Below are 15,783 nucleotides of genomic sequence, written 5' to 3'. Positions count from 1 at the left end.
TGTCCCGAGGCCACGGGCTCCCCACCGTAATTAGAGCCGGTGTTGCGTGTCGTAGACATTGCGGCCCTGTCAGCTCTGTCGTTGAAATGCCAGTTGCTTATTAAAAGTTTTTGTATAAAACAAACAATTTTCAAAAAACGTTAGTGCGGGCACGCAGTATTTCCATGTTTGAATGTTAACCTATGCATAACCTCCACAGGCAAAGCGTAACATCTTCTGCTTTAAGCCCCATTCATGGTTATGGCGGTGTATGGGTTTACTGTCAGGGTATTTTATTTTTCATGTGGGAAATGGAGTATTAAATCCGTGTGTGCAAAAGTGAGGTAGTGTGAACCTGCAAAAGGGGAATATCTTACTGCATGCTTAGAAAGAGTGAAAGTTGGTATTCAAAAAGTCATCTTCAGTTTCTGTGGCAGAATCTTTGTCTGCTTCTGTTAAATACTTAAGGAAACATTAATATTGTGAATCTTACTGCAAAGTTTTTATAGAATTACATAAATAGGATACATAAGAGTTAATTAAGAACTGAGATTTTAAAAAACCAATAAAACCAAAATCCATAAAAGTATAAACGCTCTCAGTTTTTCATCAATATTTTGGGGATAAGGCAATATTAAAGTAATATGTATGTATTTTTCTCCTTTTATCCTCCTTTTATCAACAAATGGTATTTGCTATAGACATCTACAATTTAGGGATGTTTCCTGTTCTTTTAAAATCAGTGTAGTTATGATTTGTTCTTCTGAGTGTTTTTTGAGTCTTATTGTGACTGTTCATGCTAGGAAATGAGTTGCTGTTGACAGAGGGGAGTCCAAATAGTTTTTAGAATTGATTGCATGGGGAAGTAAAGAGACACCCTCTAGTGCTAGTTGTTTTCTCTAACAGAAGCTCATTTTCCAAGAATAAACAAAACAGCATAGCAGTGCTTTGAGAAGAAAACTTTCCGTTAGTTCCCTTCTGTGATGAATTATTTTTCTTAGACATTTTTCTGTTACTTATTCTTGTTGCTTCTTTTGAAATCCCTCTAATTCGCTAATTTTGTTGTGATGGAGTGAAAATACTGCATGTGGTAGTCTGAATTAGACTGTGTCATTGGTTTACTTAATTGCAGTATACTTTATCAATCTAAATTATTTTTTCATGCATTTAAAATTTGGAGAAGGACTGCATCTTGAGTCTAAGTCTTCACTGATCTATCTAGAATTACTTTCAGATTAATTTTTTTTTTTTCCATCTGGAGCTCAATCTGATAGATTTATAAGTAACTTAATTTTTCACCTTCTATATGAGTCTTTGAATATGATATCACCAAAGTTTGTTTGCTAGTGTGTCACTCAGTCATAAGGTAAAAGTAGATTCCTTTTCTGGGCTGGTGATCTACACGTGAATTTCTGCTTAACATTGTCTTATCAAATGATAACTAGCAAAAACAAAACAAAAACTTCCTGCTATAAAAACTGCTATTTCCCAGTTGCGATTGAGAATTTCCTTTACTATTTTGTTTTGGTTTTGTTTTGGTGTCTGTGATAATACTTTGCCTCTATTCTTACTCCTTTCTAGTTTTTCATGGTTGTCTCCATATTTGCTCATTGTTTCTGTTAAATTTGTGCATTGTGGAAATTGTATTTTAATGCCAGTGGGAAGTGGGAGGTGTTTGTGGCATTTTAAGTGCCTGATGTCCACAAAATATTTGGTTTAATGTATGCCTAGCATTGTACTATCACTTTGTCGTTCTCTTTGCAGTCTGGCAACTTTTATTTTAAAATGTGTTCATTAACTATTTCTTCGCTTAATATTCATCACAGAGCCTCTGTCTGTGTTAGTATTTCAAGTGCTTAATTGGTCCTTTTTTTAATGCAGTCCAATGGCAGAAATTTATTATTTTCCTGTAATCTAATTTTGTGTGTGCTTGGACACCTATATAATTTTCGTAAAACAAAGGAGTTTGCTGCTAGTCCACTACTTAGATGAACAAATAAGACAGCAATTGCAAATAATATGCTGTTTTAAAGAAATAGCATGACTTCTGATAGTTATTCCCTTGAGAAGTCAGGCCAACTACAGTGTTACAAAATCTAATTTTTTACTTTTTTGGTTAAAGTTTCTGGAATGTCTGAGTATACATTTTTATACAACGATTGTATCCATGAAAAATACAGAAGTGTTTCTAGGACTGGGGGTGGAAATCGAGATTCCCTCTTTTATTTCAGTTAATGCTGGTGCTTGATCACAGCATAAATGTTTGCCTACATCTGCTTTCCCTTACGCCTGGTTTCTGCATCCTGTTCAGATGTGGGATTGTTAGTGTGGTGTTTGCAGCAGTTCTGGGTTTCTGTAAAGTCGCATAGAGACCTGCGGGTTTCAGGCTCTTCCAAGTACAGATGAAATCAAGGAAGAGGCATATTAGAAGACATTTTCAGGCTCTCAGTTCTGCCTTAATTTCACTTTGGCTATCCAGCTTCCTTATTAGATCTGACCAAAGGACAATATGGAGCCATCGTAGCATATTTACGCTACCAACATAAAAGTGCTGTAGTTAATTCTCAGCAGTTCAGGGAAGAGTTCAGGTTGTTAGAAATCCTCTTCCTGAGCCATATTCTACCAAAGGTGGCACTGCTGTGCAAACTTTACAAGGCTCCTGAGCTGTTACTGGTTGGGTTTTTTTCCTTTTTTTTTTTCTTCTTTCTCCTTTAAAGAAAGCCCAAACTGGAAATTCTTAACTGTTCTTCCTTTCTCCCATTCCCTATGTACAGCAACATGTTGGAAGCCTCCCTTCATCTGTTTTTCCTGCACAGGAATATGTGACTGTTGTGCATGTTTGTGGTTTTATAACCACACACATAATTCCATCCCAAAAGGTTGGGAAAAAGCAGTGACAGTGTTTCTGAAGTTTCTTAATTTTAAGAACTTGCATTAGCTGGTATTTGTGCTATACTGCAGGTRCTTGCTTTTATGTGTACTTCTAATAGATTTAAAATATAGCTTGGTAAGGCACATGTTGTGGAAAATTTATGTTTAGCGATTTTTTTGTATATTCTATTTAAATTAAATTGGATAGCTAGGTATTTATTGAAAAACAGATTTCTTTCAAACAATTTATCTTTTAACCCTATGCCTTTTTAAAAAGCTCGATATGAGAGATCCTGTCATCCTACTTAGTAGAAATTCCCTTGTTTTTTGTTGTTTTCTTTCTTTGTTTGTTTGTTTAACTTTTTATGTTCTGTTATAAGTTAGATCTACAGGATTAGTTTCCATAAACCACCATGTTATCTGGATTTTCAAAGTGATACTTGTGTGTTTAGTGGTCTTTGTAGACAACTACTAAAATTATTTTGATTTGTGAATGCAAGAAGCATTGTCAATAGTTTATCTTTTCTGTCATTAGATAGTTGGGTTATAGTGATTCTTGTAAAATTTATAAGAAAATGCTCTCAGGTATAGTATTTTACATTCTAGACTTTAATTCAAGGAATATTGAACTGAATGATATGCACTTTTTTGATACGGCTGTTGACAGGCCTGAAATGGTTATCCTGTGAAGTAATGCTCTCATATATAGCCATCTTTAACTACCACTTTATAAATATATTTTGAAGTTATTCACAAATTACTTGTCTATAGAGTCCTTTCACATCAACAGAACAAAATTGTATATAGAGAAATAAAGTAACTGAAATATTTTTTTTTTAATGTGGTACTTCTTTCAAGAAGCTACAGGATCCCACGGTAATTGAAGCATTGAATTCATTTTACCACAACTAGTAAAGACTTAAACATGTTTTTCATTATGTATAGAAAGCATAATTCCCATGTTGTAGCAAGCAACTGATTCATTCATTAAAAAAAGCTTCTCCTGCATACAGAACGCTGATTTTGGAGGCACTTAAAGTGATGGCCGATTGCTTCTGCACTAATTTTGCAAGTTTACACTGTTCACTTTAAGCTGATTTGTCTGGAGACATTTACAAGGAATTGTCCAGTATTTCAGAAGACCCAAAGTTCTTATCTGTTGTTTTCTTCTCTTCATTAATCAGAATGGAATTGAAATGAAGTTTTGCTTCAGTGAAGTAGAACATGCCTGTACAAGTGAATTGAACAGAAAACAATCATAGAAAAAAGTTGTAGGGGGAAAATCAAAAGGTAACTTAGTCCATCTTCTCCCCTAAAGTAGATTAAACTCTACTTAAGTCACTTGATACCTGTTTTTTTTCCCCTAACTTTTTCTTAATAACTTGCTCTTACAGAGATTCCACAGCTGAGTGTTTTTATTCCAATGCTACAATACCTCAAAAGTTAAATCTTTTCCAGTGTGTGACCAAAGTCTTCCTTGCTGCAATTTCAATCCACTGTTTCTATCTCCAGTCAACATATAGAGCCTTGCTGTGTGTAACAGCATTTTGTAGACTAGAAGTCAAAAAGAAGTCATGGCAAAATGTTGAAATTTTTTTTACACTATACCAAAACCCCTCCAAATTCAGTTGTTCAGCAAGTGTGACTTATGTGAGATATCTGGCAGTTATTGCCACAGATATGCATTATTCCATCAATCAAATTACTAATAAAAGTTTTTAAAAGCATTAGATTGAGAAAATTGCCTGAAAACACCTGTTTACAGTGGGGTTTGATAAGCAAGTAACAGCTAACGAAAAAATTTTCTTTAAATGTGTTTTTCCAGTGACTTGCATACTGCCTCCTCTATTTTTGGTCATCAAAATACTTTCTAATGAGCGACACTCTCTATAAGGCTTGGTCAAAAGTCAAGCTATATGCTTTTTCCATTATTCACAAGACCTAGTAGAATATATGTTGAAGAGTGTTAAATTGACATGTCTTGATCTCGGTTAATCTAGGCCTGCTCATGCTTATTACCATTATTTCTTTTAAGTTTTTATGAATAGGATGAGTGTTTCTTGTAGAATTGAAGTTAGATTAACTCTTGTATGCTTCTGTGGCCCTCTTTTCCCCATTTTTTCTTAAAAATAGGCACTTGTCCGCTATTTTGGAACACTCCGATTCTCCATCATTTCTCATACTTGCTGATAGTTATGATATTGCTTCAGCCAGTTCATTAGATAATCTAGAATGATGGGTTTTAATCAATTGAGTCTGATGAATATTTATTTTATCTAGATCTGCTGTTCTCTGTCATTAATTCTTATCCTGTTCTCACTGATACTATATTCCTTCTTAGAAAAGACAAAACATAGTTAGGCTGTTCTGTATGTCATCTCTTAGCCTTCTCTACTGAGTACTTGCTCATTTCTTTAGTCTTTCTCTTGATAAGGATATGGTTATTGGATGCTTTCTTTGTTCTTACGTGTCTCATGCTAGTGAAATTTCTTTTGTGTCTTTCTCCTGAAAGTTTCCAAATACAGTGAATGTTTCTTGCAGATACAGATAGTAAATTGTGTAATTTGAAAGGATTAGGAAACTCCCAAGTCTTTTGATATCTGTGGGACAGATGTCTCTGAGCATAATCAGTATTAGCGTGGTTTGATCTTAAAATTTTTTTCCTTTCTAAATGACAGTGGACTAGGTTCATCCAAGAATTTAGATTGCACTTTGACTTTGGTATAATAGATAGCTTTTAAATATTTTTAAGTTATGTATCCTAAGTACAGTATTTTCTGCCACCAGTAGATTAAATACAGCTCTCAGAATAATCTTAAATCAGGCATAATATGTTATGTGTGGCATTACCACTCCTAAGCCCTTAGCCTTTACTGTGTTATCTCCTTTTCATTAATTCAGTGCCTTATATAAACCTGAAATCTCCCTTTGCCTTGGCAAACAGAGTTTTTTCCTAAGGACAAAGAGCAAATTGGTGTTTGGCTCAAAGAACTGACAAGTAATATAATTATGTAAGTGGAGATAACTAGAAAAATTTACCCAGAATGTCATAGTATTCACAGATGTTAAAAAAATGAAAACCAAACAGAACAAAAAAAAAACAATCTAGCCATGCACAGCAAACCACATAAGCTGAAAGAGCTACACTTTTCTTCTGCCAATCATTTTACAACTGTTCCAGTATAAGAGGTAACGTGTTCTTTCTGAAACAGTGCAGCTCCTTTTGGAAATATAAGCTAGTTATCAAAGTTCAGAATAAGAGAACAAAATCTGAGGATTACTCATGTGAGAAGGGATGTAAAGCATTTCTCTTTAAAAAGGTAATATTGCATATATCAGTCGAAGGTGAAGTCTCAGTAAGCTCCTGAGAACTGCCAGGTGAGCTCCAGGATTCCAGGAAGATTAAAGAGGTCTGTGAAGATGGGGAGACTAGTATGTAAGTAAGGTCCACTTTGTTATTAAAGAAATGAATTAGATCTCCAAAAAAAAAAAAAAAAAGGCACTAGGCTTTATGTAAATTACCCTCTAAGCTATTAGGGATATAAAACTATGTTTTCAATTTAAAAATATTCTGCAGACTTTTGTAAAGAGGATAACCTTAACACTTTTACGCTGGTAGTACAATCCAAGAGAGGGAGAGGTGTGCCTTCTCAAAACACAGTGCAGAATAAAAGTACGTACTACCACTGGAAGTGTTGCTGTTTGCTTATACAAAGGATCTCATTTTCATTGTACACTTAAAATGTTTTGTGTTGATATGAGAGGATAGGCTGCAGGTGTCATCTCTCCTTTGCATTTCTAACTCCAGGAGTGTAGCTTCTCTGTCAGCAACTGGATAATTATTCATTATTATCTAGGAATTGGGGAACCCAGTAGCATACAGAGTCACACTACTGATGTTTGCATAAATCTACCTGGAGGATTCATAACCTAAGAGGATCTGATAGAAGGAAGATAAGGGGGAGGAATGCCATTAACTTTGCAAAGCAGGAGCTCATGATAAGTTTGGTTATCAAAGACAAGTACTCATTCAGTTTAAATTTTGGAAGAAGAGCCAGGGCTTCTGAGTAACAATTCAAAGGCTGTGACAAACAGTAATCTTCATTTTCTATAACCCCATGATTACAGAGGTCAATGTTCTAATTTGGTATTTACTATCAAAAAAATCTAAATATTTGTCACTGATTTAAAACTTCAGTTTTGTATGTTTCAGAGGATCAGCAGGGAATACTTGATCTTTTAGGATGCAGGGTGTTATGATGGGATTTTTGGTTGTGTTTTTTTTTTTTGGTGGGGAGGTTGTGGGGTTTTGGTTTTTGTGCTTTTTTTGCGTTGGGGTATGATCAATTTGTCTCATGAAAGTCTTGATTGTTTTTTGCAAATTACTTGGGAGTTGCAGTCAACTGGTCAAGAAATTTGGCTGCAGAAATCTGATTCTAATATTTTTCCCTGAATTTGACTTTTTTTTTCTTTTTGCACTGAAGTCTTTCTGTTGTTAATAAAGTACAACAATAGCTGAATACGGATCCCTTGTCCTTGTAGTTATCAGTTTGTTTACAATTTCTCCTCAGAATCATAGAAAGTTAAGGTTGTGATGGACCTCTGGAAATCACGTAGTCCAACCCCCATGCTCAGAGCGGGATCACCTGAAGGAGGTTGCTCAGGACCATGTCCAGTTGGGTTCTGAATAGCTCCAAGAATGGAGCTATGAATCCACAGCCTCTCTGGGTAACCTGTTCCAGTGTTCAGTCACCCTCACAGTAAAAGTGTTTTTTTGTTTGTTTGGGTGTTTTTTTTCTTCCCCTCATATTTAAATGGAATTTCCTGTTTTTCAATTTGTGCCTGTTGCCTCCTGTCCTTTCACTGGATACCACTGAGAAGAGTCTGGCTCTGTCATCTTCTCCCCTCCCCAGGTATTTAGACACATTGATAAGATTCCCTAGAGGATCACCTCCCTTGACCTACTGACAATGCTCCTAATGCAGTCCAGGATACTGTTGGTCACCTATGCCACTAGGGCACATTGCTGGCTCATGTTCAACTTGCTGTCCAGCTGGACTCCCTGCTCCCTTTCTGCAGAGCTGCTTTCCAGTCAGTTGGTCCACAGCCTGTGCTGATGCATGGGGCTTTGCTGCCCCAGGTGCAGAACGTTGCATTTCTCTTTATTGACCTTCATGAGACCTTCATGACCTTCCTTCACTAAGCCAGTCATCTCACCGTAGAGGGCTGTCAGGTAGGGCAGGTGTGAATTCCTCTTCTTGTAAATATATGCTGAATATTCCCAATCATCTTCCTGTCCTTAATATATTTGAAAATGGTTTCCAGGATTATTTGCTCCATCACCTTCCCAGGGATTTCCCAGATCTCCTTCTTGCCCTTCTCAAAGATAAAAGTGATACTTGCTTTCTTCCGGTCCTCAGGAACTTGCCCCAGTCACCACAGCCTTTGAAAGATTATTGAGAATGGCCTTGCAATAATGTCAGCCAGCTCCCCCAGCACTCATGGGTGCATCCCATCAGGTCCCATGGACTTGTGTATGTCCAGTTTGTTTAAATGTTGCCTTACTCACTTTCCTCTAGTGAGGGCGAGTCTTCATTGCTCTAGACTTTCCCACTGGTCTGCAGGGTCCTGGTATTCCTGTGGGCAAGTAAAAACTGAGGTGAAAAAGGCACTGAGTACCTTGGCCTCTTTCATTTCTCCTGTCACTGGGTTCCCTGCCCCATTCAATGCTGGTCTCTTTTTCCCATTTTCCTTAGTCTTCCTTTTGCTGTTAATGTACCTGTAGAATCCCTTCTTGTTGCCCTTTACATCCATCGCAAAATTCAACTCCAGGCAGACTTTGGCTTCCCTAATCCAATCCCTGCACTCAGACAGCATGTGGGATATGTTCCTGTTCCCCATATTCCTCCTGGGTCATCTGTCCCTGCTTCCATCTCTTGTATGCTTCTTTTTCATGTATGAATTTAGGAGTTCCTTGTTCATCTGTGCAGGGCTCTTGCTTGACTACCTGCAGGTTGGAATAGACTGTCTTTGAGCTTGGAGAAGGTGATCCTTGAATATCAACCAGCTCTTTTGTACCCCTCTTTCCTCTGGGACTGTACCCCATGAGGTTTTTCCAAGCAGACCCCTGAACAGGCTAAAGTCTGCTCTCCTGAAGTTCAGGTACATGATCCTACTTTTTGCCTTGTTCCTTCCTCTCAGGATCCCGAATTGCACCATCTCGTCACTGCAGCCAATGCTGTCCCCAGCCTTCACATCCTAACCAGTTATTTCTTGTCTGTGAGTATCAGGCCTGGCAGAACATCTCCCCTTGTCAGCTCCTTGATCACCTGTGTCAGGAAGTTGTCATCCATGCACTCCAGAAACCCCCTGGATTGCTTGTGTCCTGCTGTGTTGCCTTTCCAGCAGGTACTGAGTTGGTTGAAGACCCCCATGAGGGTCAGGACCTGCAAATGTGAGGCTCTTTCCAGTTGTCTGAAGAAGGCCTCACTTGCTTCTTCCTGATCAGGTGGTAGCAGACACCAATCACAATGTCACACGTGTTGGTCCACCCTCTAATACTAACCTTTACACTGGCTCACCATCCATCCCAAGGCAGAGCTCCATGGATCCCTGCTGCTCTCTCCCATAAAGGACAACTCCGCCTCCTGGCATGTCCTTCCTAAAGAGCCTGTATCTGTGCATTGCAGCACCCCAGTCGTGAGAGCTATCCCACCATGTCTCTGTGATACCAGTGAGATCATAGCCCTGTAACTGAATGCAGACCTCTAATTCCTCGTGTTTCCCATGCTGCAGGCATTGATGTACAGACGCTTCAGAGAAGCACCCGCTCATGCTCCTTTCCCAGGAAAGGATGAGAGCTTCCCTCATCATGCTGTCCTCCCTGTGTGCACACTTAGTGTGAGCCCCCTTCAGCTCCTGTAGTTATCCTTTCCAAGCAGCAGTATGCACCCTGAAGTTCCTAGAAGACCTTCCAGAAGTACGCCAATGATACCAGAAGTTCCCAGAAGAAAATAAGCAGAGCCGGGAAACTGCTGAGCAGACTGCCACATCTGTTGGCTGCTTTTGTTAGCTGTGCTCAATCTGAGTGTTTAATCTGAGCGCTTTCTGGGCTGAAACCTGAAATCATCAGGTATATCAAACATGTGAAGATGTTTTTAAAACTGGGTGAAAATGCTGATCTTTTGTTGTAGAACTACATCTTGTGGATTCAAGATGAAAACCTGTTGTCTTGAATTTCCATTGATATTAAGAAGGACACTTTTTTTTTTTTAATGTGTTCCTCAAATCCTCTCAGTGAAGAAGAATTTCTTCATGTCAAAATTAGGTTTTGTTTTCTGAAACCTATGGTAATAATAAAATATGCTTCTGTGTTGAAGTGGGAGTTCTGAAATTATGATGTGCATTGCTAGAAGTTAGAAAAAATGTTAGTCTCGAGAATGAACAAATTGCTTTCAGAACAAATAGAGAAGCTATGCAAATACGAACCTGACACTGAGCAACGTTTCTTTTAATAGAAGTTTCAGTGGCAAAAAAAAAAGTCAAACTTTGTTTTGCATCCTCACCAGGATGAATGACGGTGAAAGAATTCCATGGTCCTTTTGAAGTCCTCTTGATTCCAGAGGAATGGCAGAAGTAGAATTGAGAGCAGATTGTGTGTGTGAAATTGAAGTTAATTGACAGTTCTGTCAGTCATACATGAAACAGGGTAAAATGCATCATATTCTTTTGATTGTGCTAGAGCTATAGCACAAAAACACCACTAGAGAAATTAACATTTTGTCAATACAAAAAGCAGATAGCTCTAAACTGACAAAGGAAGCAGGTTTATAAATACTTTTGCTGTTCTGATCACACCTGAATCATGATTTATTGCACAGCACCACTCAGAATTAAAACGAAATAGTTCTAACTGATATCTTATAAAATATCAGGTAATTCTTTAAAATATTTTAAGTAGAAAAAAATGTTTATATGTAGTACTTAAGGGGTTTCAGAGTATATTATGAAAAGCACATCCAGCTCAGCTAAAGGTATTTGTGATAGTCTATAAGGTCTGAATTGCAGAACCATGTGTTTCTCACTGACACATTTTCTCATTCAAATCCTTTCTTTTGTAATCTGGGACTTCTGTATGGAATAAATGGTATATTTTATACAATTTTAAGTTTCCTTCACAAAATACTTAATTTAAATGTGCTACCATGTTTTCTCTGTTACAGGCTTGCCACCTGTTCCTTCTGCATCAAGGACAGGCTTTGCAGAATTTTCTGTTAGGGAACGAATGAGAGAGAAACTAAAAGCTGCAAGGGTGAGAATCCTTCAGAGATCCTATTTGGTTGATTTTAGTCTTGTAAGTCCCACCTGCTTCATTTTGCTTGCTTAGTGCTGTGTGAAGCTGAGTTGGGATAGCTGCACTTTTTCAGTGTTTTTCTGTTTTGTGTTATGTTTTTTCTAAAGATTATTTAACTCATGTTTGTAATATAAAATTTATTGTTTATAATTAAAAAGATAAAGACCCTTCTGTGTTTCTGTCAAAAAAAATCGTACATTGTTTTGAAATAAATGGATTTGCTTGTAAAGTTACTGTGCAGTGTAATAAAGAGTATTAACATCTAGGTCTGTAAAATCACTTAAGTTGATTATATAGTTGAAACCTTCTTTCACTAATAAAAACATGCATAAGCTCTTGTGCTTCTGGGAATTATTGTGGCATTAGTCCTATTTTATTCCTGTTATAGCTGAGTATTATTTTTGGTTTTGCTTAGTCAAAAGCAGAAAGTACTTTATTACAAGAAGACCCCAGTCCACGACCAAGGCGTTTAAAAAGCATTAGAGAGAAAAAAACAGAAGTCAGACTGGATAAAGAGGTAAGAATGTACTGGTCTTGCTATCCTGATAATGAGAAAATGGAGATGAAACATCACATAAATCAAAGGCTACAGACAGTCTTTAAGGTCAACTTCATCATTTATTTTAGAGTGATCAAAGTGATGTTATTGTTTGAATTAGTTACCAGGAACTTTTCCAATTAATGCTTTTAATGTACGTACTTAGCAAAAATCATTTGCTTTCATTATAGCATAAATATCATGTGAAACTTATGTCATTTACAGATTAATGGCTTCTCTTGTTTAAGATACTCTGAAGTGTTTAAAAGATACTGTAACAGAAAAGACCACTGCATTATAGCTTTATATAAATTCACACAGTATAATTTGTAAAAATGGTATGTTAACTTCATGTCCTTGTATTTCCTTGTTCATATTTTATATTAACATTTTAGTATAAGCACATTCTTTGTTAGAAAATGAATTTCATATGAAAAAATATCAAAGCCAATGCATGTGCAGAACTTGCACCCAGATACTCTTCAGAACTCACAAACTGCTTACCTGTAGAAAATGCATTCCTGTTTGTATGCCCAGGCAAAGAAGAGCACATTGCAGCAACATTCTTATTTGGAATTCCAAGCAACATGAATTAGCCTGGCTAAAATTGGTTTGCTAATTTATTCCCAGGGGTTTTTTTGGTAGGGAAGTACCTGTTTGTGTAGATGCAGGGGATTTTTTTTGATAGTGTTTTCTTACAGAATGTACTTTGTCATAGCTTTCAGTTAACAAGTATTGTTTCAATCTGCTTGTATTAGGAAATTGTGGAAGTGATATCTTTATTAAAAGGTAATTACTAATATTATACTCAGCATATTTGAAACCTTTCCACAGGTTTTATTTCCTGTACTTATTTATGCATGTATGAAGTACTGTTTTGTTTTGTTTTTAACAAGTGGCTATCAAATTGCCAGGGTTTGAGATTGTTTTTTGTTATTGTTATTATTCTGAAGTTTAGGTTAAATAAATGTAAACATGAGAGAAATCATAATTTGATCTAAGAATTCAAGCTAAGAGGAGGAAAAACAGATAGGGTGTTAGATGTGTTTATGTTGGCTGGGCCTGATGAAAATCACTTTGAAGTACTTAAGTGAACCCGCTGAGGCGATATCAGAACCAGTGATGATTACTTGCAAGAAACTGTGGGTACTGATAAAGCTTTAGAAAATTGGAAAAGGATAAACGTGCTAGTTCCTTTCTTGAGAAGGTAGAGGAGTATCGTCCATGGAGTTTTAGAACAGCCTAACAATGACTGTTTGAAAAAGAACAAACAAATAATCAAGTCTGTATTTAAGCGCCCAAACCCTGGAGAGCACCTTTTCTTGATAATCCTACATAGGTTTTTCCTGATTGCAGTAGGGGTTATATGAGTAACTCTCTGGCCCCTTGATTTGCTTCCTTAGTTAGCACTGTCAGGCAGCAGTACGCTTGCCACTGCTGCCAGGCTTGCGCTGTGTGTCAGCATCTAATCTGTGTAATCCACAGGGCTGAAAGCTTTCACATTGCTACCCCGTGTCTCCCTCCTCCCAGACAGTAGCATGTGGTTGCCTGTTTTCAGAAGTGCAGAAACAATGATCTCATCAGCAGTGAAGAATGTAAACTAAAAGTTATGAAATGAACGATTTCTTGATACTCTGCATTCTGTTTCTTGACCCATATTAATTGGAAAATGAGTTAACTAATGAATAAATGCACCCTTTTTTGATAAACGTTAAATTGCTATAATTATCATCACATTTATTGTGAGTACTTTCTTTTTTGTTAGTTTTTACTGTGGAAATGCAACATCTAATCTCTTTATTCAGCTATTTGCCTTCTTTTTGATGTGTCAACAAATGTATGCAATAATTTGCATATTTATTCTTATGCAGTCTGATAAAGATGAATTTAGGGAGATGCAGGAGGATGAATCTCACATATCATCAAAAGTAAAGTTTCATGATTCTGCCAAAAAACCTAAGCAAAAGACACCAGTAAGTATCACTTCCTTCATTTCAGTGACATTAATTACATTTTAAATTCAGTATGGCTTCAGGATTCTGTTTGATGAAGGAGCCAACAGAATTTAGTCTTAAGCAGTGGAGAGGGTTGCGTTTAATTTAAAAAAAACTTTGCAAACAGTGTATGCCAACAATTGAAGTATAAAAAGGAAAATGTCATAAATTACAGGAGTTGTCTGGGGTCATTTAATAAAAAGAAGATCAAGTAAATCCGTCTGGACACAGTTACTGGAGCTCATGGAAGAACTTTTTCTTTCTTTCTTTTTTTTTTCTTTTTTTAAATCCTCTCTACTGAATGCCACCAGTTGGCAGATACAGCAATATACAGATTTCTATACTGATGTTTATAGCCACAAAATACCTCTATTCATTCTCATATTAAAAGCATTTCTTTTAACACTCAGAAGCCTGTGTCCTTCAGAGGCAAAATGCCATTAGCAATTTTTGTTCCTGTGATTCACCCTAACACCTGCACTTGCAGATCAGTGGTTATTATAGGTAGAGTTTAAACACAGGCATTTCTGTTTCACAGATTGTTTATATGTAAAACAATGAGGTGGTTAAAGTTGAACCAGGTAACCTTTTTAATAAAGCATTACAAGAAATATTTCATGAAATAATAGTATAGCAACAGAAGGAGTTTCCTGTGTCATTTTAAAATGTTTCAGTCAGTTTCAGTGTTTGCCTGTGCCGCCACTTTAAGATAAAGCAATTAAAATCCTGTCCCAAGTGTTTATGCATGTTGTTATTGCTATTGTTAATAGAAAGGTATTTTCACTTGTCCTAAACTGATAAACTTCATACTGAAGTATGTACCTTCTCTTCTTAGGTCCAGAATGATTTTCCTTCTGCTGAAGAAACATATAAGTTTTTTACTTTTGATTTTGATTCTGAAGCAGAGAGAGTAAAGGCTGGAATTAGGAAGAAGAATGAATTAAATCATGAAGAAGAGGCAGAAGAAGAAGAAGATGTAGAAACCCATGAGGAAGGACAAGAGGAGGATGAAACAGTATGAACTGTAGAATACATATTCATATTTGTGTTTAGATTTCTTGATTTAATTTTAATCCTCTAATACAAAATGACAATTTTGTTTCCTTTAAGATTCTGAAAGTATACTTTCTAAAGATTTCCATATTAATAAATGGGTGAAATAACAGGTATGTTTGCATCTAAACTACAGGATGAAGATGCACATCTTGTTAAAGATGATGATTTATTTGATTTAGGGCAGACAGCCCAAGATTTTCTTGTAGTGAAACCTGCTGAGTGTGAAAGCTACTCTGAGCAACTGCAAAGGGAGAAAGAATTTCTCTTCATTCCTAGCATGCAAGCAGGTATGTAGATTGTGCTTATTCCTTTTGTTGCTGGATTTTGTATAGCACAGCACACTTTGATCTACTGAAAAGTATTGTATCAGACAGTGTAGATGCATTTAATTGCTGTGCTGTGACACTGATCATCCAGACAAGTCTGTGTCTGAAAAGGTTTGACAAAATGGATTAACTAGGAATATAGACACCTCAGCAGGTCACCATCTGGTACACTAGCAAATGAACTCAGGGCTCATCAGTTGCTCTGAGATAATTGCCTTAGTGCCTTGCATGGTAAATGCAAGATGGTTAGCCCCTCTTCCACTAAGGTTTAGCTATTACATTATTTAGCATGTCCAAAAAGTTACAACATTTAGGTACTAAGAGGAGCTGATGCACAGGATATTATAACTTACAGCATTTCTTCAGTTAGCCACACCCTTAATTTTTTCCATGTGGCAAATTTGCCAAGAGTCACCTAAGTTACCTTAGTAATTTGGTGTTGTAAGGGGCCATTTTTACCAAAATCTGTTTTTGTGACTTGGAAATAGTCAACATTTATCACGTCTCTGATTTTGTTGCCTTGTTCCCACAGAAGAACTACAGAATCCTAAAAATTTTTTTTCTAGTATCACTTGCTGCTATTTAATATTTGAAGTGGAAGAAACAGAAGTGAATCTCAGGATGATGGTCCGCACCAGAATGATGTTGGGACCAGCTTGCTGTGCA

At 36.8% G+C, this 15,783-nt stretch overlaps 1 protein-coding gene across 10 annotated transcripts in view; it reads left to right on the top strand.

Annotated features, from left to right (window-relative positions):
• CC2D2A (coiled-coil and C2 domain containing 2A) overlaps window positions 1-15,783 on the top strand; it is a 65,254-nt gene that overhangs the window by 388 nt on the left and 49,083 nt on the right. For 6 of the 10 annotated variants that reach the window (XR_003257647.1, XM_026090632.1, XM_026090631.1 and 3 more), the window contains exons 2-6: window positions 11,073-11,203; window positions 11,619-11,720; window positions 13,613-13,714; window positions 14,571-14,750; window positions 14,925-15,078. Coding sequence is in view for 9 of the 10 variants with exons in the window: in XM_026090632.1 (XP_025946417.1) it covers window positions 11,073-11,203; window positions 11,619-11,720; window positions 13,613-13,714; window positions 14,571-14,750; window positions 14,925-15,078 (669 nt within the window). In the remaining variant the exon portion in view is untranslated. Of the gene's footprint in view, window positions 1-8,992; window positions 9,130-9,645; window positions 9,983-11,072; window positions 11,204-11,618; window positions 11,721-13,612; window positions 13,715-14,570; window positions 14,751-14,924; window positions 15,079-15,783 lie in introns of those variants that run through there. The other 4 variants (XM_026090629.1, XM_026090630.1, XM_026090628.1 and 1 more) reach the window with 4 other exon arrangements.

This window comes from Apteryx rowi, unplaced genomic scaffold (genome assembly GCF_003343035.1).
Source record: "Apteryx rowi isolate R43461 unplaced genomic scaffold, aptRow1 scaffold_864, whole genome shotgun sequence".
Lineage (NCBI taxonomy): Eukaryota > Metazoa > Chordata > Aves > Apterygiformes > Apterygidae > Apteryx > Apteryx rowi.
Note: the sequence above shows the minus strand (reverse complement) of the source record. Positions and strands in the feature narration are given on the sequence as shown.